The sequence below is a fragment of the Silurus aristotelis genome (genome assembly GCF_946808225.1).
Source record: "Silurus aristotelis genome assembly, chromosome: 4".
In the NCBI taxonomy this organism is placed as follows: domain Eukaryota; kingdom Metazoa; phylum Chordata; class Actinopteri; order Siluriformes; family Siluridae; genus Silurus; species Silurus aristotelis.
The window spans coordinates 10876595-10902499 of NC_139577.1; the positions used below are offsets into that span (position 1 = coordinate 10876595).

General features: G+C 36.3%; 2 protein-coding genes and 1 long non-coding RNA gene across 3 annotated transcripts in view; 1 reads left to right on the plus strand and 2 right to left on the minus strand.

The window, feature by feature from the left end:
• Positions 1–1554: 1554 nt before the first annotated feature.
• ppp2r5d (protein phosphatase 2, regulatory subunit B', delta) lies at positions 1555–24353 on the plus strand. The gene is made up of 17 exons (XM_083540001.1): positions 1555–1945; positions 2888–2971; positions 6836–7010; positions 11198–11397; positions 14497–14607; positions 14993–15085; positions 15315–15445; positions 15648–15707; positions 15829–15937; positions 16196–16249; positions 16364–16534; positions 16864–16991; positions 17158–17259; positions 17546–17618; positions 18845–18892; positions 19504–19617; positions 21968–24353. The coding sequence occupies exons 1-17, from the start codon at positions 1919–1921 to the stop codon at positions 22103–22105; spliced, it is 1818 nt and encodes a 605-aa protein (XP_083396127.1). The 5' UTR covers positions 1555–1918; the 3' UTR covers positions 22106–24353.
• Positions 18998–25905, minus strand: part of LOC310725328 — a 130134-nt gene continuing 123226 nt past the window's right edge. Inside the window, exons 2-3 of the long non-coding RNA XR_014533324.1 lie at positions 20962–24503; positions 18998–20362 (exon numbers count right to left, since the gene is read on the minus strand). This is a non-coding gene — a long non-coding RNA (uncharacterized lncRNA). The remainder of the gene's footprint in view (positions 20363–20961; positions 24504–25905) is intronic.
• mea1 (male-enhanced antigen 1) lies at positions 22479–25878 on the minus strand. The gene is made up of 4 exons (XM_083540138.1): positions 25722–25878; positions 25273–25585; positions 24991–25096; positions 22479–24895 (listed from the first exon to the last, which is right to left on the minus strand). The coding sequence occupies exons 2-4, from the start codon at positions 25564–25566 to the stop codon at positions 24732–24734; spliced, it is 564 nt and encodes a 187-aa protein (XP_083396264.1). The 5' UTR covers positions 25567–25585; positions 25722–25878; the 3' UTR covers positions 22479–24731.

The window sequence follows — 25905 nt, forward strand, 5'->3', positions numbered from 1 at the left end:
CTTTTTGTGTATTAATCACATGTAGATGTATATCTGTGAAATATTTAAGATGCCTGTACCTGAAAAGTTTTTTTTTTTTTTTGTTTAACTCTTCATGAAAGCTTTGCTTATGTGCAGTGTTTTTTCTATAGTCTCTCTGTACATATTAATTGTTGTCATTTATTACAAGTCTTAGAAATTTGTCTTGTATAGATTTATTTTTTAAAAGCTAAAAGAATTCTTCCAGGCAGAAGTGAGCTAAGAATATTATAAACAGTATTTGTAATTTTACTCAGCACATTATACCTTTTGGCAAGACAAAAAAACTTTACTTATAGAACTTTGATTTATAGATAAACTGATTGAAATTCATCGTTGCATTCCACACTTATAGATGTTTCTCAGAGGCTGGAATACAATTCAGTTGCTTTCATTTTTGCAATCTAATCCTTTTGCACCAGAGAACCGGAATACGTTGTGAACATAAGGTAAGTGTGTGTGTGTGTGTGTGTGTGTGTGTGTGTGTGTGTGTGTGTATCACTATCTTCACGTATGGGCCAGGAGCTTTCGGTGGTCTTTGATTTTTTTTTTTAGGTTATTGGTTTGTTTATTTTATAATTGAAATTAAATCTTGAATGGGTTTTAATCCATACCCACAAGACTCAAAAAAACAAGGCAGCTTCGAAAGCAATGCAAATTGGGACTGTTACTGGAAAGATTGGGAATCATCAGAATAGCCAAAATTTTATTATAAATCTTTGAATAATGAGGGCTGCAAAATGTTTGAAAACCCCTGATGCTTGTAAACATATTGAATAACTTCCTAAATTGAGAAAGCTGCTGGTTTTAGAGTAAAATAAAATGGATTTATTCTAACATGCCATTTTGTCTTTATTATTATATATGAGGGGACGATTGTCTGCACGTTTAGCCCCTAGAGGGCGCAATTTAAATACTTATTGTTTATGTGCGTGTGTGTGTGTGTATGTATGTATGTATGTATATGTATATAAAATATATATAAATTTATATTTATATTAGGGAAGCAGAGATATTTGGCGATATAGTGTAACAGAATTATATGTGCGTATCTGTTAATCCCAGTACTTTAACATTACATTCAAACTAACATTATAATTTAGCAAAAAAAGCCAAACATTTGAATGATGGAGATTTTCTTATTATCATTAGTTTTATTGGATATTGTTACTCTTGCAGGAGATTTGGGTCATATGAATTCAGGGCGTCAATTTACAGAATTTATATATATAAAAGTTGTGTTTATGGTTCTCAAACTCATGAATAATAGAACGTAGACACTGGGTTGGATGGAGGAAAGGCTATAATACTGAGTTTTGCATTGCAATGATGTATATAGAATATATCTCTGGCGCAACACATCTGTGAAAATGATCATTGTGATCTGATTGATATTTTGATCAGAGACCCCTGCAATGCTTAGGTGAGAGCAGCAGAAAATTGAGTGCGGAATCAGACGCAGATGTAATGAGATTTTAGCTGCCGGCTCTTTGGCCACGCCCCTGCAGGTAAATGTCATAAGATGATGAATCGTGGGAATGAAGAAGAACCTCAACCAGGATCTACTCTGGCATTCAGAGGTGTGCGTTAGAAATCACAACCCACACGCGCACCCAGAGCGATTTGGGAAGCAGTGCAATTTTGTTCTGTTTTAAACAGCTGGGATGGAGCACTTTTGGCCGACATCAATTGCGCCGTTCCTCCCTTTTTAATTCAGAAAATAAACGAGTCCAATAGGGAAGTGGGGTCGGCTTGTCTCCGGGCCGTGGCGCCTCCGACCGACCAATCAGCACGCAGCGGGCCTGAGAGCGCAGCGCGAGCCCTGACCGCCTGAGCGCTCGAGCGTGCGGGGAAAAAATTATTCTGTCACTGAGGCACCGCCGAACAGCGCGTCCGCAAAATGCCGAATAAAACGAAAAAGGAAAAGGTAACCCACTTACCCTGGTTGTAAACATGAAAACTTGTAGATTTATATTATTTTCTCGATGTGCGTTAAACATGACGGTAACCTCGTTTCCTCCTAACCTTTTCGCGAGCTCGCAGTTTTCCTACCGAGGCCTAAGTAGCTAACGATGCTAACGATGCTAACACCAGCGAGCTACAACTGTTAGCGTGCAGGAGTCCGGATATTCCCATTGACTGCTCCCGTCATTTTAGTTATATTTTCGTTACACTTTTGAGAAAATAGAATGTAAAATAAAGTTTCCCTCCATAAATAGGGAGACTGGGCGATCCGCCCAGGCTGTACTTGGTGTTGGTTTTCAGGCAGCTGGAGGATGATCGTGTAATGTACATATTCTGTAGGATAATTAGCTGGCGTTATGTCACTACGTGGCAAAAGGCAGAGGCTTTGGCTGCTAATTATAATTTGTGATTATTAGATTATTTCCCCTCTAACAGCGTTCTTAAAGGATTTTCTGTGCTCTTGACATTGTCACTATCATTCTCGGCTCTCATGAGCTTGTCCTCTTTAGCTATTGCAAGAAACACCTGATGCAGAAGTGATATCCCGAGTTTGTTAGGCTGATTATTGTTGTTAACTATGTATGATAGGAGCTGGTCCCTGCTTATACAGTGTGTCTGACTAGGCATAGAGTAATGCATACAACGCCAGCGTGTGTATTTTCTAAGCTGTCAAGATTGGATGCAAAGGTGCACACCTGTCCGTGAAGATTGCAGTACTCCAGAGGTGTGGTGCCAAACGATCTGTGTGCAGTCTCTAGATTTTTAGCACGACTGGATTTGCTGTTCAACCCGGCCCTGATCAGATCTGTGTGTGTGTGTGTGTGTGTTTCATGTTTTGTTTTTATTTATTTTTTAATCAGGACTAAATATATTCATTAGCCTCCATTTGTTTTGGCTTTTCTAGGAATCGCCGAAATCTGTGAAAGCCAGCAGCAAAAATAGTAACGTCAATGCTGGAAAAGATCCTGGGACTGAAAACTCGGATGAGGTAAAGGTCTATTCTCACTTGGAAATAATGATGAATTTGTTTAGCTTGTCTCTGACAATGCCATCCTAATGCCATCCGAAATTCTGTAGTTTCTCTGGATGTGGGTTTGAAAACCAGTTAAAATTTTGGTCTTTCAACACACTAGGAGTGTTAACATGCTTTCAGTGGTCATTAGGGGCAAACTTGCACTTCTAAAGAACAGTCTTATTTATTCTTTCTTACCACCTTATCTGTGTAAAGCTGCTTTGAGACAACGTCCATTGTTAAAAGCGCTATACTAATAAAAATGAATGAAAGTAAAAGCAGAAATACGACTACTAGTTGTTCAACCAGCTGCGTTGTTTGAATCTTTAACTATACACAGAGGACTATTAGAGATCTTGAACTCCAGACTGTAACGTGTTTTGTCAGGAAGGGAGCGGCTAGCGAGAGCAGACCTGTGGGAGATCCTGTGAAAGAGTTGTTTCACTTTGCACCTAGAAGAAAGCTTTCTAATATTACAGAAAAAAAATGCTGCCTTTTCTTTCTTTTTTTTTTAAGCGATTATATTGTGTTCGAAGAATGTTTGGAATAGCTCTTCTTCAGGCGTATGGTATGTGTTCTTACAACAGTGGTTTTTTTTTATTATTATTATTGTTCATGTATTTGACACAATATAGACAATTGTATTGTTTAGGTAGGTAGGGTTTATGTAAGACTTTTAAAGGACTATGTACACAGGATTCAGCAGATTGCGCTTGTGAAAGAGAGATGTTACCAGGATATCCAGTACCTCCGAGATAACAGTGTAGATACTGTCTTTACTGCCATCTGTTCCAACGGTGAAAAATCAAGTTTACATCAGTGCATTTGCATGAAAGATGCTATTTTATATATTATCTCTAATATGTATATTTATACCACATCTGGTTGAATGCTTAAGATTAGTCAGAAACATAATTCTAAAAGCACACAGATCTGACTAATAATAATCAGACAGCTATAACATCAATGGTTTGCATTAATGATCTTGTTTGAATACTTTTGTTTCTATAGTAAGTGGATCCGAGATTAACGATAAATGGATATTTTTTTTAAAAATATATTAATATATTAATATTTTGTGGGTTTTTAATTTGTACCTAATAGCGAGCAAGAAAAAAAAGGAAAAAGGAGGCTGTATTTACTGTGACTATAATGTAAGTGATAATGGCAAGGTTTTTCTCTGGTGTTCCATAACGTCAAATTCAACTCGAAACCATTAAATGTGCAACCTGTAGACTGTAAACCTGAGAATGTGTAAACTGTAGTTTACTAATAAATTGGACATTGTAATTGCCGGACAAGTTCTGGAGAATGCAAAATGAGACAAAAAAAATTTCAGCTTATTTGCTGATATTTACATTTAATGTTTTAAGATTATATAGCATGATGATGATGATGATGATGAAGTTCTTCCGGGTTTATTCTGATGCCACCATTATGTGTTAGGTCTTCAATAAAAATAAGTGAGTCTGTCCCAATAGCAGTGATGCAGAGCCGCCAATGACGATTTCTCCATTATATTTCATAGATGAGCTTGTATGTATTTCTTTGCAAATTCTAAAACGATTTTTACTGTTGTTGATTTATTTGAATTATATGGTATGACCTTTATAATGTTTAATAATTGGGACTGTCAATTGATTAAAATATTTAATTAATCGCATGATTGTCATGAGTTAACTCGTGATTAAAAGCAACTTAATGGCACATTTTTATCTGTTCTACATGTATCTTAAATTAAAACTTTTAGTAGTTTTTTTAATACTCGAATCAACATGGGCATGAACAAATATGGATGCTTTATGCAAATGTATGTTTATTATTAGTGAAACCATATTCAAACTGGAGCATGAAGACAAAAAATTCTTGTAAATGTTTTAAAGTAATTATGGTGTTTTAAACTGCGTGAATCATCAGGACACCAAGCCGAATTGCCAGATGTGTGCATCATGGCAGATTTGTGACTTGGTGAATCAGTAAAACAAATAGTGATTTTAAAAATAAGTTTTCAGTGGATTTTTTTATTGTTTGTTTGTTTGTTTATATCTGAATAAAGAAAGGACATTGTGAATAAATGCGTTTGGGGATTTAATTTCACCTCTTATTAATTTTTTTATATAGTGTGTTATAAAATATATTTATTAATTGGCTTTGCCATTCCTATAGTTTTGGAGGGGACTGTCATATATGTCTGTTATCATTTATCTGTTATATTTGACTTGTAAATTGCATTGAATTGGGAAAAATGTAATTAACACTTTAGAAATTCTACAGAACATGGAGGCCTAATACATTTTTCAGTGCACAGACCAAAACGCTCTAAATAGGCAAAATATTTTGGTTCCTATTTAAGCAACATGTCTAAAATTTGCATAGTTGGATTATGCTTGTGCTGTAGTGTGTGTGAAAATCAAGGAGTTGTGTTTGTAGAAACTTGTAGAATCTTTTTATTTAACTCTTCTGCTTTGCCATATACCAAGTATCACATGGTTGTAAGGCAGTGACTTAGTGGCTTTGCTGACAGGAAAATGAACACAGAGGTTGATGTTGCACCGTGTGAAGTCTATTGATTAGGTCTATTTTGAGTCTGACTCAATCATGAAAACCCAGGCACCATTGCTGGGTCTGTTAAACTACAGACCAATCTCTACATGTGTCACAGTGTTTATTCAGTTTACACAGTGTATTCAGTAAAACTCCCTAAGCTGTGTACTGCAACAGTTTCTGTTGCATTTACTTTCAGGAATACACACAGTTGTGTATTTGTGTGTTTCCTGAGCACCAGCAACTCCTTGACAGTCTGCAGTGTGCATGAGCTTTTGTTATTACTTGATGGTATGCCCCGGCCAGCACTTTTCTTAGTAGTAGCAATAACGTAAAATAGGATGTTTACATACACCAAGGCTAAAGTATTTAAACTCAATTTCCCCATGGGTGGCCCAGAAATTGTGGGTGGTTTCTGTAGTTCTATTTAGATCCAGTGCCTTTCTTACCCTTGATACCATTAGAAAATCTCAGCCATTCGACCACAATGAAAATGGATAAATTTAGCATAGAAAGCAATTTTCAAAGAGCTAAAGGTACAGTGAGTGCCTTGTGACTTTAGACACTTGTGTTGTTCAGGAAAGAGGAACAAGTGAACTTTCAGAGATAAACAAGGTTCACCTGAACAAAGAAAAACAGGAAAGGAACTAATGATGGAGTTGAAAGCACCAGGTACCAAATAATGCCTTCACCTAAGAAAGCATCACATTACCATGTGTTGAAAGAATGGAAGGAAGATGCTTCTACACTGGCATTAAAAACAGATGAAGTTTGTATGTGATCAGCCTGTTCTCTGGTCAGATCCAACTGGTGATATTGATTAGTGCTCTATATGGGAATCAATATCACCAGTTTGATCTGACCAGAGAGTTCAAGCAAATCTAAGGCAATGCCCTAACCAATTAAGTAAATGGATCAAATAAATTAAAGATTAAATACTTTTATCACTTTTTTTAATAAGTTTTTAAATATTATAATTTCACTTTTTATTTTGCCTTTTGATATACAGTATTGACAGATTTATTATCTAATATATACTGTATAGTAACTTTAGTGCTAAATATTATAAGGTTGCTTGATGAACTAACAACATCCTCAATCCTTTAACCTACTCTTTCATGGTTCCAGACCTGATGCATTTGCTGTGGAACCAAAATGTATGGACCCACTGAAATAAGCACTTGTGTCTACGATGGTTGCCTTCTCTGCAGTATTGCAAATGGGTTGAATTTATAAAATTAACAGACCTCGCGTGAATTACTGATGTGTGTGTGTGTGTGTATCTGTGTGTTAAAGGCGCAGCAGCAGACAGCCAGCAAGCGTCCTAGCAACAGCACTCCACCTCCAACTCAGCTCAACAAAATCAAGTACTCAGGTGGTCCACAGATTGTGAAGAAAGAGCGTCGACAGAGCTCTTCACGCTTTAACCTCAGCAAGAATCGTGAGCTGCAGAAGCTTCCTGCCCTTAAAGGTACAGTAGTGCTTTTGTGGTTTCTCTACACCAAAAATTATTAATGTGTTAAGTGAACACGTTATATTTTAGAATTTTTTTCCGTTTAAAATTTTTTTTTAATTATAATTATTAGTATTTTTATTATTACGCGCCTCTTCTTATTTATAGTGAAGTTGTAGCTTGTAAAAAAAAAAAAAAAAAAATGTTTGGTGGGGAGTTCTAATGCAGTTAGAAAAAATGTGTAAAATGTACTAATGTTGTATTGCTCCTTCAGCATCTGTAGACAATAAAAACTGAGAATAGTTTCTGAGACCCTTTTGCCTGAAAGCCTATTATAACAGCCTTCATAATACAGCCTGGTAATTTTCATCAGTATAAGAAATCATTGTGGTGGCATCATGAAGATATGAAGATATTTAAAGCAGCAGGAACTGCAAGACATTCCATCATGATTGATCAGCACTTGTGAGCACTATATGAAATAGCACAGTCTCACATAAGATAATCGTATGCATGGGCTGTCAGAAATCAGAAAGATGCTCGTTAGTGGGTGTGCTTTTATTTTTTTATTTTGTTTGTTTTATTTAGGTTTTTTTTGGAAGTTTATTCACCATTTATTGATAAGATAAATGTGTTTAATTTTATTATAAATAGCTGGCCAGCTTTGCTATTAGGTATACTTGAGTGTTAATAAAATAATAATTGATTAAATGAACACACTAAATTTATAATAATCTCTTGACCACACATGAAAACAGATGACGGGTCAATTTGGTCAAAAAAATTCAAAATGTGTAGCAAATCAACCCAATCATAATGTCTGCATCATTAGTTTTGCCACAAGTCAAATGAACAAAATATATAACAGCTTTTTTATTCTAGTAAACTGGATTAGGAAAAATTAATTTAGTGCAGATTGTTAAAAGTTACAATCTTTTTATTGATTGAATCATTTTAGTTGAATATCAATTGTAGTGAAGTGAAAATTAGCTGTACCAAATATTAAATCTTCTATTGATATAAATATTTATTTAGTTTAAACTCTTGAGTACTACAAACAGTACTACTGTAACACCTTTAGCTCCTTTTGGATTAGCTTGGCTATTATGAATAGAGATTATTCATCATGATCAGCACGGTACCTATTTATCATACTGCTTCGTTTATTCACTTAACATATAACCAAATCTTTGATCATCCTTAATCACACGTGTCTGCTCTAGATACGCACGCTTAATAGCAATAGCATTTTGCAGTCAGCATCAACATGTTGCTATAAAGGATATGTTTATAGTTAAAACGGATGAAGTTGAGTTTTTCTTCAGGGATCAATAACAGAAGCAAAACTAATTTTAATCTAATATAGTGCACACAATAGCTAAAATAGTTTTGTGTAGTAGTTTTGTGGTACCTTAACAATCTGACCTATGAATTTCGTTAGCATTCTGGCACTGATTATGGAAGTCAACATGGCAAACACAGGAAAGCATTGAGGTCTGTCTTTCCTGCTTTTGTGTGTGTGTGTGTGTGTGTGTGTGTGTGTGTGTGTGTGTGTGTGTGTGTGTGTGTGTGTGTGTGTGTGTGTGTGTGTGTGTGTGTGTGTGTGTGTGTGTGAGAGAGTGTGAGAGAGTGTGAGAGAGTGTGTGAGAGTGTGTGAGAGTGTGTGAGAGTGTGTGAGAGTGTGTGAGAGTGTGTGAGAGTGTGTGAGAGTGTGTGAGAGTGTGTGTGAGAGTGTGTGAGAGTGTGTGAGAGTGTGTGAGAGTGTGTGAGAGTGTGTGAGAGTGTGTGTGAGTGTGTGTGAAAGAGAAATGTACTTTTTTGTAGCTGTTTTTGTCAGCGTTATATGCTTGTACAGAGTATTAGTGGTGCTGATTGAAAGAGGAGACTCTGTGCTGTCACTTTTTGGGTTGTGGGAGTTCATTTGGCCCTTGAGGTTTAAAAGTTTGTTCTCATGACCAACTGACTGATGTTCAGCAGTAAACAGGGTCAGGACTGAGGTCCTTATTTCAAAATGTCCTGTTAATTTTTCTGCCAGAAAATACTGTGATTTAGTTTTACAAAAAGAAACATTTTCAATAAAATAAGTCTTCGAATTCTCATCAGTGTTTTAATGTAACATTGCTTAACGTTTGTCTTTTAAGTCATGCTGACTTACTGTTTCCTCCAAGGGCTTCAGTAATTACCACAAAATTAATAATAAATAATTCTTTACTCAAATTATGAACATCTATCAATAATTGTATTCATTTTGTTAATAATAAATATTAATTTCATTTAAATTCTTTTTAAATAATTACCTTCTATTCAGGATGGCCTTCTGAGAGTTTAGTCCCAGCTTTAGTTTTTTTTGTTGTTGTTGTTTTTTCCTCTTTTTATTTTCCTCTTTTTATAGTTTCGGTGAAACTATTATCTGTTCTTGAAATCCCATGTATTTTTGGACTAATTTAACTTTAGAACTTCTTGTCTTTTTACACCTCAGTACTTTCACTCTCTACTTCTGCACAATCCAAAATGCAGTTGGAATTCTAACACAAGCTGCATTAGTAATCAGAACCAAGCTGCATTGCACATTTTACATTGATTAGGGTATTAGCTGTCCAATAAGCTCTTAAAAAGAGAGATTCTGTGTAACTCAAATATTATGTAACTGCCTAAATCAAACTAATTTGTTGTAGGTGGCTAGTTCTGTAATCATGAGAGGTGATTTAGTTGGCTTTATTGTTGAAACCATTTGCTGGACACTAGTCAACTACAATGCATAATAATTTTAAAGGTGTATTTTACATATTTTACAGCTGTGTGTTTTACTTTGCTACCAAAGATCACAGTCTAATTGTTTGTTTAGCTCTGGTCACTTTTTTTTTCTTCCCCCCCCCCTTTTTTTTTTTTTGCCTATTACTATTTTTTTTTATTTAACTACTTAACTAATACTGGGCACTGTTGTTATTTTTCCACAATTCCACAAAACCTGGTATACAGTGCTGTAAGTGTGTAAAGGAGTATTTATTGAAGTCGTAATATAGCTTTTAAATTGAGCATTGCAGTACGTCAGAATATGATGTGGAATCATCTCATAATTGCCAGCATCCTATTCAATGTGTACTCCTTACAGAGACAAAAAAATAACATTCTTTTATTTTGCTGGAAACCAAGCCATATTGGGACTGTATGGCACAGACCATATGACTGTTAATGAAGCCCTTAAAATGGTATTCACAGACTGTAAAATCCAACTAACAGACCTCAAACCAAAAATAAGCTTAAAAAAAAAATTTGCAAATCAAACCTATTCTAAACAACACTCCAGACTCACACACTTTTCCTGCTAATGGAGAAGATCCCCCAACACGTGACCAGTGCAAAACAAACACGATCAAATATATATTAATGGATTGCAGTACTCTTAACAATACAAGACAGCATTTTCACATATATGTGTAAAAAAAAAAGAAGAAAAAAAAAATCTCTAAGGAATATACTGGAATTCTTACAGGACCTCATAACTACTGATTTCTGCTGCAGTCAAAACATTGTACGCCTCTGTTGATGTAATGTCCCATCTTATCTATCTTGATACTGCCAGGAAAGTAGCCGTTGATGCTCTCATGGCATTAATAGGGCCAATAAACACACAAACAAACCAAAATATGGAGGAACATATCGAAAGCCCACACTGAATTGGAAGAAATACTTGTAAGAATACTGGATCATACAAACATAAATTTGTAATGTTGCTTCCTAAAGTTGCCAGAAAATGATAAAGAAAATAAGAAAGATACTCTTCTCACTATAATTCTACAAAAGAGGGCTGTGAAATACAGAAGAAAAACACCTTTAACTCGATAATGTTGGTTTTTAAAACGCCAGTGACTTGAGTGTCTCATGAGTGATGATTCAGTGCCGATTGCATTTTGCCAGTCAGTGAGTTCACTATTGTACGACTTTATTTATAAAATGGTTTCCTTTGTTTGTTATGTGTAACAAATGAGGCACAAACTTTAGCATGAGTACTTGGGTGCAGTACAGGTTATTTTTCTGATGTTGCACATGCACTAAAAATGCACACGATTAACAGCATTTAAAAAAATAATAATAATAATAATACCATCAAAATTTAAACAGAATTCAGATCCCGTGGTGTCACCAAGCAGTTTTTATATAATAGCTAAAAACTCAAACTTTCTCATGATCCTTTTGTCTTTTAGATGCCCCAACTATCGACAGAGAGGAGCTGTTTGTACAGAAGCTGCGCCAGTGCTGTGTACTTTTTGACTTTGTGACTGATCCTCTCAGTGATCTCAAATACAAGGAGGTGAAACGTGCTGGACTGAATGAGATGGTGGAGTACATCACACACAATCGTGATGTAGTTACTGAATGCATCTATCCTGAGGCTGTACTTATGGTGAGAGTACACACACACACACACACACACACACAGACACACACACCTACACCTATGTGCACATTCTGACATGTTTGGGACACTGGAAATTTCACACCATACTATTAAGATTCTGTGCCACAAGTCCGCAGAGAAAAGTTGTTTTGTGCCACTCAGAGGTTTTTGCAAACTGTCTCCCCAGTGCATATAAAAAAAAATTATCTGCATGTTAGAATGTAAAAAAAAAAAAAAAAAAAAAAAAAAAAAAAGAGAGAAAAGGGTTACTTAAATCTTATCTATGGCTAAAATGGTGTGAAACTCCAGGAATCATGTCTGAAATATTTTGGGGTTTTTTGTTTATTATTTATTTCTCATGTTGTCAGTTTACCAGTTATCACAGCCAAGCCACTTACTCTTATGCTAGTCCTGCCTTTAAATCCTATGTACTTCTGTACATCAAGAAGCCTCGTATGTGTAGCTATGAACTTCCCAGTCTCTGCAAACTCTTTGGCCTGGACTAAATCATGCAGGAAAAGAGTGTCTGCATACATGCATGTGTATGGCTGTGTGTTTTTGTCTTGTTTTTTTATCTAACACAGAGGGGAGTTTTTGGATATCTGCAGCATTAGGTGGGTTCGGGAAGCATCAACATTTCAGTCAATAGCTCACAACTCATCAGGGATGTAAACCAAAGTGCTTCCATACATCACATCTTGAGGGGATTCTAACTAGCTGTTGCTGCTTTTTTTTTATTACTATTATTATTTATTTATTTATTTTTATAGATGCTGTTTGCATAATGGCTTAGGAGAAGTGTGTGTGTGTGTGTGTGTGTGTGTGTGTGTGTGTGTGTGTGTGTGTGTGTGTGTGTTTATATTTCTGTTGACTCTGACGCTACATTTTGACAGGGAGTATGGTCTTAATTAAGTTTTGGAAGTATTGTACACCTCACCTAATATAAGTGGCATTTATGATAAATGGTCTGCTTTGTTATACAGTTTGTTGGGTGTTGTGTTTGATATTTGATATCAAATCCAGAGCCCTTTTTTTTTTTATATTTAATAAGACATTTTATATATATTTTATTTCTAATAAAATAAGAGGAAATTTTAAGGAAAAAATAAGGTAATAATAAAAAATAAAATTGGTAGAGTTTTGAGAGATGAATGTTGTCCCATTTGTGTATGATACAGTATTCTAACTTCTCAACAGTCCTTGGACTTCTTTGTTGTGTTTTTCGTTTCATGATGCACCATATATTCTTTTAATTAGAAAGACTTTTTGCACACAGGCCAGTTGAGCACACAGAATCTTCGACTACAAAGCCATTCTGATGTAATGGATGCACTGTGCAGTTTTGCATTGTCATGCTGAAATATGCAATACCTTCCCTAAAAAAAATATGTCTGTATAGAAGCATATGTTATGTGTAAACCTGTAAAGGCCTTTAAGCATTAATGGTGCCTATAAAGATGTTCAAGCTGCCCATTCCACAGGCACTAATGAACCACATATCATCAGAGATGCAGTCTTTGGAACTGAATGCTGATAAGCCAGATGGTCCATCTCCTCTTCAGTCCAGAGGTCACAGCATAAATAGTTTCCAAAAAATAAATTCAAATTTTGATTTGTCTGACCACAGAACAGTTTTCCACTTTGCCATTTTAATGCAGATTTCTCCAGATTCTTCGAATCTTTTAATGTCTTGTCATCTACATTACAAAGTTTTTGCAATTTTATTTTAAACATTATTTTAAACTTGTTCCATGCACAGTGTTATATGGCAAAATAATAATGAGTGTGGGAGATAATCTCAGTGGGAGATGCTGTTATAGGACTACAGGGTGATTTCCAGCATCACAAGACATTAGTTTATTTTGTATCATAATAGCTTTAGCTTTATATAAAATCATATTTACAACATCTATAAGTGCAATTACGGAGCAACATTTGATATGATTCAGTAAAAGTGGTGCAGGTCCTCATTTTGGTGGTGGAGTTTAATTTTGCTTGGAAGAATGACTATTGCTGTATGTGCAATAATCTTGCCTATATATTACGTCTAAAGACAATTTCTACACTTGTCTCTCTATTTAAATACATGTCCACACAAAGACATTTGACTTACTGGCCAATCAAACTGGATTATGAGACAAAAAGGAATCCTTAGACAGACGTTTTTATATTGTAAAATAACATCTTGAGCTTTGTTTGTTTTGTCTGACATGGAATGTGGATTGTTGTGCAATTATACCAGGATGTGGTGTACACATTGACGTTTTGCCTGAAAATTCTGTTTCCATGGCAACATGAATCTCTTTTCTAGGATCTGTAGTCCTATAAGGTATTGCCTGCTTCACAAGTAATGTTGAATGTCTCATCCCTTATATGATTCTTATACGGGGAGGACGTCACTGAGAAGCATAGATGAGTCATCTTGGGTAATGTGCTTTTTAGGGTTTTGAAAGAGCAGTTTAAAAATAGGGTTTTCAGAACATTAATCTGTTTTGCTTTAAACCATTTAAATCCCTACATGAACGCATTTTAAGGATTAAAAATTATACAAACCAGTTGAATAACCTGAGCAACCTCATTATTTCCTCTTTTCCATACATTTTAAAACTTTGAAACTTTATAATAAATAAGGTGGATAGCTAAACATTCCTCTTTAGGCATTACTAGTCACCAGGAACGACTTGGAAATCATCTTCGACCATCTTGTATCTTTTGAAATTTCTGTATCAGAGCATGACGTGATTTTATTTATTAATTTATTTTTAGTTTTTTGGAATATTAAAGAGGTACACTAATTAACTGCCCATCAAAATGACTACCCTTTTAATAGAATCTATACAATAAAAGCCAGATATATAAAGATGTGAAAACAGTATCATGCAATCTTCTATTAAGGTGAATATATATATATATATATATATATATATATATATATAAGACTGGCGCTTTAGTGTCCAAACCTATGGGGTGCTTTTAGCCATGTGCAATAAAAAATATATATATAATTTTGCTCATATCTGTAAATCATAACTCCCTAACTTAATAATAGACAGTTTGGCCTTTTTTTTTTTTTTTTTTTTTCTTTTTCTTTTTTTTCCGCTGTAGTTTTCGATGAACCTATTTAGGACCCTGCCTCCTTCTTCCAATCCTACTGGAGCAGAATTTGATCCTGAGGAGGATGAACCTACACTGGAGGCAGCTTGGCCTCACCTGCAGGCAAGTGTGGCTCTCTGTACCACCTTAATACTAATCCACTGTAAATAATTGAAATATTTGATTGTTTTGTAAATAACACACCACAGTATTTGTGGTTGCGCTTAAAAAAAATATAAATAAATAAATAAAATAAAAAATGTGCCGGCTACACTGGGGTGATGATTTATTATTATTTTTTTCCTCCCCCAGTAGCTGAAAAAACTTGTTCATGTAGGTGAAATGAAACAAGCAGTTAGCCAGTAAAGTGTGATGTGGGACAAGCAAGATAAAACGAGGGTCTCTCTTGCAAGTCCTGTGTATTACAGTGATCCCATGTAAACAGGAAAAACAGATTTGGCTATAAATCTCACAGTTTTTGTCTTTTCCTGGTCCTTTCCTCATTTAGCTGGTGTATGAATTCTTCTTACGGTTCTTGGAGTCTGCTGATTTCCAGCCTAATATTGCCAAAAAATACATCGACCAAAAGTTTGTATTGTCTGTAAGTAATCCATTCGTGCATCTGATGATCAAATAAAATGTTTTATTTCACTGTGTGCTGCGTCAGCTATATATGGTTAAAATGAGAATAAAAGCTTTATAAATCAAAGTCGAATTCTGACATTTTTGGAGATTCATGTACTAGTTATAGTTTAATTTTGCTTTATGCTCACATTTTTGTCGTACTGCTTTAAATTGATCCATAACAAGCATGAAAATGCCTTGTGCAGCTCCTGGAGCTGTTTGACAGTGAAGACCCCAGAGAGAGGGACTTTTTGAAAACAATTCTACACAGAATTTATGGCAAGTTTCTGGGACTCAGAGCGTACATCCGGCGACAGATCAACAACATTTTCTATAGGTAACTTCTCTGCATATTTAATGCATATATAAATATCACAAACTCTTTTGTTGTAGTGGGGATTTGTGTATTTTGGTTGATTTTAAGTGATTTAAAGTGTTTTTAATAAAAGTGTTTTAATTGTAATAAATGTTAATTGTTGCATAGATTGTAGTGTGTAAAATTTTTTTCCTTTTTTAAATGTGTTGTGATCTCATTGCAGGTTTATATATGAAACAGAGCATCACAATGGAATTGCAGAACTCTTGGAAATTCTAGGAAGGTGAGCGCATGCATTAAACATGTTCCAGTGCCAAATCAGACTTAAGGGTTGTTTTTCACCGTGTTGAATGGACCTGGTATGTCACAGATGTGCAACATGTGTTCTTTTTTTTCTCTCTTAGTATAATTAATGGTTTTGCTCTGCCATTAAAAGAGGAGCACAAAATGTTCTTGATCCGAGTGCTCCTGCCATTACACAAGGTCAAGTCACTCAGTGTCTATCACCCTCAGGTATTTACTGGCCTACTGCAAAGTGAATATAATTCACAGCATCTTAAAGACTAGAGTTCTGTATATAGTTTGTTTTTATTTTTCCTGTAACCCTGATTTATTGAATGATTACCTGAATAAAGTTTATTTTTTATCAGATAATCTTTGAAACAGAAATGCTGAATTTACTTTTACATGCTCAGGGCCTTAATTTAGCTTCACTGGTGTTGGCTTCATTTAGTGTGATGAGATTAAGAGATCTTATTCCTTTTCTTGCAGCTGGCATACTGTGTTGTTCAGTTTCTAGAAAAAGACAGCAGTCTCACTGAACCAGTAAGTGTTATGGTCTTTATAGCTTTAATACATTTCAGTGGCCATTAATTTGAATGTAAATGTATGTGTCTCTTTTTTTTTTTTTTTTCCCCCACTCTGTTTTTTCTCTTCCAGGTTATAATGGGTCTCTTGAAGTTCTGGCCCAAGACACATAGTCCTAAAGAGGTGATGTTCCTGAACGAGTTGGAAGAAATCCTGGATGTCATTGAGCCTTCAGAGTTTGTAAAAGTTATGGAGCCTCTGTTTAGACAGCTAGCCAAGTGTGTTTCAAGTCCTCACTTTCAGGTACACAACAAGCAAGGGTGAATTTTTGTGGGTAATATGGTGGCCAATTGTATATACTCTGTAATTTTTTTTTTGTTTTGTTTTTTTGTTTTTTTTTGTTTTCTTGCACATTGTATGAGAATATACCAGTTTTCTAGTTGAATTCCATATTCTAGTTTCTGCCCAGTCTAAAAGCTTTTTTTTTTTTTCTTTCATTTCCAGCCTTTGGTGTAGATCATCATTTATAGAAGGAAAGCCTTGAATCATGCATGATGTTTCTGATCGTGCTGCTTCCTGGGTTTTTTTGTTTTGTTATTTTTATACTTCTTATGCGACCCTTGATATTTCAGGTTGCAGAGAGGGCATTGTATTACTGGAACAACGAGTATATCATGAGTCTGATCAGTGACAATGCAGCCAAAATCCTCCCCATCATGTTTCCTGCTCTTTATAAGAACTCCAAAAGTCACTGGAACAAGTAAGGAACCCACATGGCTTGCTCTTTTACTGCTCATGAACTTCATCATCTCTTTATGTGTGCAGTAAAAAAAAAAGCATGCTGATTTCTATTGATTGCTTTTCCAATATTTGCCAGTGTTGGTTGTTATGGTTCTATAGTAAAAGTGGTCATCTTTTTGATTCAGGACAATCCATGGGCTTATTTACAATGCTCTAAAGCTCTTTATGGAGATGAACCAGAAGCTGTTTGATGATTGCACTCAGCAGTACAAAGCCGAGAAGCAAAAGTAAGGAGTGAGGCGAGCTAGAAAAAAGGAAAACATGTACTAGAATGAAAAGAGGCAAAGAGAAAAATTAAGTTTGTGTGTAATGGCTATACAGATGTTAAGCAAAAAATATTTTTTCCTCTTTTTTTTTTTTTTTTAACCATTGCTCATTGTTTATGTACTGTTGTTTTTTTTTTTTTTTTTTTTTTGTAATTTAAGTGTTTTATCAAAGCCAAAAGAGGCCTATGTTTATGCAGTTGTGATCTCTTTCTGGCACAGTTAACTGTTCTGTTTTCCCCTTATGAAGGGAGAAGTATAAAGTTAAGGAGCGGGAAGAGATCTGGCACAAGATTGAACACCTTGCTAAACAAAATCCTCAGGTAGAGATTGTGAGCTTTGCTGATGCAGAATAATAAAGAATATGACGGATAAAATAAATAATGTATAGATGTGGTTTCACTGATTTGTGTAATCGTTTATTTTATTGCATTCAATGAGGCTTTGGATCTCTATCATCTTCGTTCTGGTTTTTATTTCTGTAAATCACCAGGGTCTAATAATTTCTGCAAAGGGTCAGAGTGGCTACAGGCTTCATGTCAAGAGCCACACCTAATTGGCAATTAAAGGCAAATTGATTAGAATAGGTAGAATCAGGTGTAGCTTCTGCTTAGCTAAAATTGAAATAGTTTCTATTGCTAAATTCTATGCTTTTATATTGCTTTTGAGACACATTCACGTTCCTTAAGTTTAGGAAGAATTTTCTGTGGACAGATGAGTCCAAATTCAACATTTTTGGCTTTAACAGAACTTATGTAAGACTGAGAACAGGGGAGAGAAGTTGTTAGCCTGCCTCACCCCCACAATCAAACATGGAGTGTGAAAGCTTAATGGTTTGGGGTTGTTCTAGAGCAGGGAAGGTTGGAGACTTCTAGGTTGAAAGAATACTGAACCGAGATGGCTCCCATTCCATACTTCAACACCATGCAATTCCATCTGAACTGCAGCTAATTGGAACTAATTTCAACATATAACAAGACAACAACCTGAAGCATACATTTAAAAGCTGTGAGCATTATTTAGAGAGCAAACAGTATTCTGGAGTGTTCTCTACCATGGATTGGCCTGGCAAGTCATCTGACTTAAAACCTATTGAACGGCTCTGAAGTTAACAGGATTTCCAAGAAATCAAAGTCAGAAAGAAATCTCCAACTGGAAGAACAGGGCATTTAAATAAAATGGGAACATGCAAAATATGTCTCTCAAAAAATTATAAAAGTCTAGGGGTCTCCACACATTAGGCAGGCTCTGTAGATAAATCTGCAATAACCGTTTTGACAATTAACTAAATCCAGTGTGTAGTGGGGTGAGAGAGGTCTTATTGTCTTTTATTTTTGCATTATTTTGGAATATCAGGGGCTTTTCCACTTGAATTAATGCTCAGCTCAGTTTTCCAGGGCAAATCTAATTATTACAGGGCTTCTCTAGTGTCTCGGCCTCATTCTGATGACAGACTTAAAAAAGGATCATATAGTTTAATTAGGGTGTGTTAAAGTTTAGTTTGTGTGTGTTTAAATTGAAAATGCCATAACCTTTTTTATTTTGTCAGATTGTGAAGATCCATCCTAGTCTCCGACCTGGTCTGCCTCAGGATGCGGTTAGTCTTTTCTTCTTTCAGTAAAGTTTTGTTCTGTTCTGTGATGCCTGAACGAGGGCCCGCAGGCCATATGAGAAGAGGAAAAAACATTCATACAGATCTTCATTTATAATATAGTATTTAATAGAAATGTGATTTTTAAGCAGCAAAAATGTAAATTGAAATGAAAAGTAAGGAATAGTAGTGAAATGTAATGAAAGAAAAAAGCAGAGAAGAAATCGCTGTATTAGGTATTGAACTCTATTGTAGTATAAATGGAATTGTTGCTAGGCTTATATTGTACTATTTATAGGTTTACCCTAACTATCAAACTTTTTCTTAGAATAAAATTTCTGATTTTAAGTTTACTTTAACTGGCAAACTTTTAAATAAAAGTAAAATTGCATTTCTTAAGCAAATCAGAGTAATTTTTTCTATTTATTTATTCTAAAAATTAATGAAATTATAAATGATGAGAACCGTGGCAATGTTCATTTTAATATGATACAGTTTACCCACAGCCCACAATCAAAAGGGAATTTTGGCCTCTGTTTTCTTTAGTTCAGTTGTTGCAAGTAAGCTCATGTTAGGCATACTTGTTTTTTTTTCCTCCCCTGTCTGTACATAAACAGTATATAATATATAATGAAAACCAAGGGATACCACACTATTCCATGGAGACCGAGACTCCCACTGCTGAGGACATCCAGCTGCTGAAAAAGACCGTGGAATCTGAGGCCTCACAGGTATGGCTGCATTATTTATTTTATCAGCCATCTTATTGTCTAACAGAAGCTTTATTTTCTTTTAGTGATTTGTTAAACTGAAAATACTGAAATTCATCATAAATACATTATTGCACTTTATTAGAAACACCTGTACACTTGCATATTCATGGTTATCTAATGAGCCCGTCATGTGGCAGTAGTGCAGTTGCATACAATGATGCAGAAACATGCCAGCAGCTTTGATCAGAATGGAGAACAATATGATTTTGACCGTGGCATGATTATTAGTGCCAGACAGGCTGGTTTGATTGTTTCTAAAACTGCTGATCACCTGGGATTTTTGTGCACAACAGCACAAACTAGAGTTTACTCAGAAAAGTGCAATTCAGTGAGTGGCAGTTCTGCAGATGGAAAAACACAGATCAATGGAGAAGGGCAGGATGGTTTGAGCCAAACCCAACAAACCTTGAAGATGCATGGGCTACAACAGCAGACGACCATGTTGTGTTGCATGACCATTAGCGAAGAACAGAAAGCTCAGGTCACACTGGGCTCAGGCTCACTAAAACCCAATAGTTGAATATATAAAGAATGTAGCTGGTTTGATGAATCCTGATATCTCCTGAGGCACATAGATTGTAGGGCCAGTATTTGGTGCTAAAAGCATGAATTCATAGATCTAACCATGCTTTATGTCCAGGTTTGTGGGGTAATTCAATGGATTGGGGTATGTTTTCTTTGCACAGTTTGAGCCAATGAATTACTTACCGTAATTTCCGGACTATAAAGCGCACCCAAATATAAGCCGCACCCACTGAATTTGACAAAGATTTTTATTTTAAACATAAATAAGCCGCACCTGTCTATAAGTGTCTACACTGAAACTAATGAACTTTACACAGGCTTTAACAAAAGACAGTGTCTGTTACACGGTGTAACAGGTGAAATATGTTGCGCTTCCTTTAGGAGCATAGCGCTATTTTGGGAATGCCGCTATTTTTCCGCTATTTCTGCATGTGTGCAAGACGAGGATTATGTCCTTATTATGTTCTGATGCTCATTTCTAAGTTTCTTTGACTAACCCGTAACGCTGTTGCCAAGAAAAAAGCACGAGTTTTGGAAACCTGTCTGTGCTTATATGATTTCTGTTGCAACTGGAGTTAGCGCGCTCTCCCTTTACCCAGACTTTTTTTTTTTCTCGTTTTCGTTTGGAAATTTCATTGGTCTAATGTTATGGGGTTCAGTTTTTTGGCTTGAAGTTTGTGAAACCGGGAAAAACTCAGAAGAAATTCATAAATAAGCCGCTTCGTTGTTTAAGCCGCGGGGTGGGAAAAAAGTAGCAGCTTATAGTCCGAAAAATACGGTAAATGCGACATCCTATTTGAACGTTGGCCACTATGCACACCCTTTCATGTCCATAATTTACCAAATTACAATGAGATGATAGTTTCAGTCACCACATCTAAATCCAATAGAACACCTATCAGATGTATTACACCAGTGGATTGCATTGGAGTCAGTGCCATGAAGAATTAGAGCCGTTTTGTATTAGTATAATGTTTATAGTAAAGTGCTTAATGGGTAAATATAAAGAGACCAATTTTTTGGGGCTTCCATATGTAGTTTCTGACAATAATTCTGGCTAAAAACATTACATTTGGAGAATGAATATATTAATGTTCTTGTTTCCATAGTAATAGCTAATATGCAGGGAATTGTATGGCAGATGTGCCACATAATCTAATGCTAATCATTTTTCTATGTATAATCTTTGATGTGGCATGGCTTTTTGGGAGAATTTTGCGCTTTGTAAAAAATCAGTTTCCCGACATAGGAGAGTCTCTTGGAGAGGGGATTTTGTTTTTCATTTTCTGAGTCACATGATAAGAGGGAAATGAAAGGCTGCTACCCCAGTATTGATTAAGTTCTCTCAACCATATCCGATACTATTCCTCATTTATTCGGTATGTCAGACATGTTAACTAGCTGGTCTCCGAGGCCCTTGCTTTTAAACTTTAAATAAATAAAAATAAATAAATAATAAGCCTTTAGAGGACTTGTGTGCACAGTAAATTTAAGTGATGTGCTGGCAGTTTATGTGCATACAAGCTGAACGGGTTAAATTTTTTATCAAAGCACATGCATGCCATGAATTATTACAATACAGACACATCTACAATCAGCCAAACTGATTATGTTCATGTGGAGCAGAGATAGTGTGTGGAGGTGGTGAGGTGGGGTGGTCAAGGGTGAGTAGTTGTTGCAGACAGTGAGTGCAGGCAGAGTGGAGGTGGGACAGAAATGCATACATGGAGGTGAAAGCTATATTTTGTGCAAAAGTTTCACCAAATGTCTTAATTCCTTTTAGGGAATGAAGGATATAAAAAAGGACAAGGTGCTGATGCGACGGAAGTCAGAGCTGCCACAAGATGTGTACACTATAAAGGCTTTGGAGTCCCACAAGCGGGCAGAAGAGTACCTGACCGCTAATCAGGAAGCCCTCTGACTTAGGAGCACCACAACCAGTCACCTGCCCCACGCCTAGACTGTCCCACTCGTATTTGTCCAGAAATGTCGCCTGCTGTGTACTCCCCCCCCCCCCTCCTTTCCTCCTTTTGTCTCTGCCTCTTTCCTTCTACACTTCCTCTTGGAGAGGCCTTTCTGCAAAATCCTGGCCAGCACACGATTGTGAACAGCTCCCAATTTCTCTCCTTAAAGTACCGCTTTTTCTTTTTCTTTCTCTCTCCTTTCCCTCTTTCCACCTCATTTCCAAATCAAAAAAACAATCATGCAAAACAGTATTCGAATTGTACTATGTTTGTTTTTTAGAAAACAAAACTTTATAAATTTTTTTTTTTTTTTTTTTTTTTAAACTCTAATTTCTGCAATTGTTCCCCTTTTAATTGCCTGTCTTTTCGTTTCCCCTCTCTGGCCCGGTCTATCCATATTCAGGTATGAAGTTATGAACTGACTGTGTTGTCAAAAGACAATAAGCAACCGATTAGTGTCGATGACTGTGCATTTGTTGAGGCAGGTGTAGGGACAAGGAAGAGTCGGTCTTTATTTCTGGATCATGTTGCCTTGCTCTTGTGGGACAGTGTGATTCATATGAATGTAAACTTGCTATCAAAATATACCACAAGTCTACAGGATCGATAGTGGTTCGTTTCCTGGGTAGCCTAATTGTTGATAATACTTTGTGTCCTCATGCAATAAGTTTAAAGTAAATGTACATGGAAAAAAAAAATACCTCAAGACAAGGCATCATGCTTCCTTTTTAGATGTCATAATCTGAAGCTTTTGTCATCAGATGAACAACTGACAGCAACAGTTAGCCAGGTTTCTCGGTTCAGTTGCATACGAGTGGCAGGTGTTGAAACTGATAGCATTGCTGTGCAGTAGCAAAATGGCAGAATCGCTAAGATTTCATTTATGCCTCTAGTCACATGTTTGCTGACTCATCACATAATTTATTGTTTAGTCTGTTTCCTGCCTTACTGGTGGACTGACAACACAACACTGTAAGGTGCTGAATGAAAGTGCTGACCTCTTAAAATACCAGCAGACCATTCCATATTTTATCATTCTACACAAGGATGCTGTATCTCAATCTCTGTACCTCAAAAAATGTATCCACAAGTTGCCCATCATTACACATGGTTATCTTTTGTGTGCTGATATATTTGTAATGTTTGTTTTTTTTTAAATAATATTAACAATTAAGAAGAGATCCTAATCATTCCCTTTAAACAGCTCTTTTTTTTTTATCTTACAGCCTAACCTTCTTAACACCTTATTTGGTGTAGTTTGATGTTAAAATAATCCCATATTTCAACTGCCTGGTCAAGTGGTGGAAGTTAATCCATTATTAGCGTATAAACATCTTTACATTAGTATGTTCTACATCTTTTAAGAGCTTAAGCAATATTTGTTGCAAAGAACACAGGAGGGGGGGGGAAGAAGAAAAAAAAATTCCTTTGCACTTAAAAAAGGTCAGGTTGAATGCTGGTCAGGTCCTGTAACAGCTACAAAGCAGAAAAGAGATGCTGGTTTAACTTTCCCATCAGTGTGTGTATGGGTAACTAGCTGCAGTTATTACTCCAAATAATTGTATACTGTAGATTGCTTCGGTTTGCAGCTTTTTGTCACCTACATCCCCTTCCGCCTCTCACTGAGATCATGTTTTTTTTTCTCTTCATTTGTTTTCACCTGTTGAACAGTACTACAGTACTAACTTGTGTATTCCAGAGTGAATTATAGCTCATGCTGATCATTCCAAGGAAAATTCACTCTTTGAATAGGCTGCCAGACAATGAAAAACATGTTGATGCCTGGCTACAAGGTTTACGTGAAATAAAGTTATCTGCTTTAATGGAAAAAGCCATTCTATATATATATATATAATATATATATATATATATATAATTGACAATAGGTATTCAGTTAAATTTTACATTAAAAATCCTGAAACCAAGCTGCATTAGTTATAAACTGGCTACGTGGTTGTTGTCTGGCAGCATAAAATCCGGCTACAGAAGAAAACAAGAAAAGAACTGGTCTCTCCACCTTTACCCCCACTCTTTTTCTTCCCCCAGCCCCCTTTTCCAAGTCTAACACTAATCTTGAGCTGCTTTCCGGGTCATATGTACATATGTTGTACTTTAATTAGGCAGAGCATTACATACTATGAAAGTCATATTTTGTACAGATGTCAATGTATGTACAGAACAAAAATAAAGTGAAAAATAAGACAACATTAGCTTTCTGAATGTGCAAGACACATGCATCATGAATCTGTAGAAGTTTTAAAGTCAATTTAAGCATATTAATGTTGTCACCCAACATGTGAGACACCCACATGTATGAAAATAAAGAAAACAGAATGTGACATGATAAAAAATGTACTAGGTAGGTTAAATACTCCAAAATGTTAAAACAGGTTTGCTGGAGGGAATGTTTAGAGCCCACACTTAACTATTCTGAAATACTTCAAACTCTGCAAAATATTTAGAGTATTTTTCAAATATAATATATAAACAATTCACCTTTTTAACCACAATCACATGAGGCTCTCTTGATGCTTTATGAGGGATGGAAACACGAGCTGCATGGAGAACGTGATAAAGGTCATTTCATTTGCGTTGCAGTAAGAGACCTGCTGAGCACTGCCGAGACTGGAGAGTCTTCTGCACCATGTCCTTCCACTGATCATCTGAAATCTCTTGAGCCCAAGCAGGGATCCCCAGAGACGGCAAGTTGACTGCTGCCATGGTCCTTTTCACCAGCTCAACGTGATCTGTGAACGGTGTGTAAACTGATATTAGAACACACTGTTTGATCAGCGCTGGATTATTATTTTTTTTTAGTTCAGTTGATGCGTGTGGATGTTACCAGGGTCCATAGGAATCGAAGCGCTACTGTGTGCAGCTGCTCCTTCTGGATCTTCCTCCTCATCACTGTCTGGTGCTGGTGGCTGAGGCAGGAACAAACCCATGGCCTGGGTGAACAGAAATGTCAATATCATATAAGCAAGATTAAATATATTGATACATCATTAAGAGTATTTCTAAACCATTTTAAAGGCCAAATCTAGACAGCGTTCAGCAGGAGTCGTGTAAATATAAAGAAGTAGAGAGTTGAGAAACGTGTGAGACACACTTGGCTGTATGTTACCTCTATTCTCTCCTGCACCTCCTGCAGTTGTTCGGCGTGTGTCGCCTCGTCGTTCTGATCCAGCTGTGTGTTAGGACCTCCATCAGGTTCCTGGTTCAGGGGTTGATAATAATAACTGGCGCTGTCTCCCTCCTCCTCTTCTTCCTCCTCTCCCGGGGCTCCATCCTCCTCCTCAACGTCCTCACCGCTCCACTCATCGGCAACGGGCTCGGACACTCGCTCCTGCCCCAAATCCTCCTCCGAGCTCGGCAACACTCTTTCTGGACCCATGACCCGTGTCCTCTCCACTTCCATCCACGGGTTCCTGCTGCTCCTGCATCAGGTAAACACACGGACAGAGCAGTTTGATGGAGAAACAGATCACAAAAAAAACCACTTACACTGTGGCCAACAGCAAGAAAACACCTCCGTTGCATCAAAACACAAGACAGTTTTATATGACTTTATACCTAAATGAATGTTTTCCACAGTCGACTCTTGCCTGAACTATTCACTTTTCGCAGATATTTTGCTTCAACGCTATAAACAGTAAGAACCAACTAAACCTTCAAATGCATCATTTACTTCCTCATGGAAGCGGAAATGCGTATGGATCACAATCACGTGATGTCTTTTCGTCATGCAAACAAAATG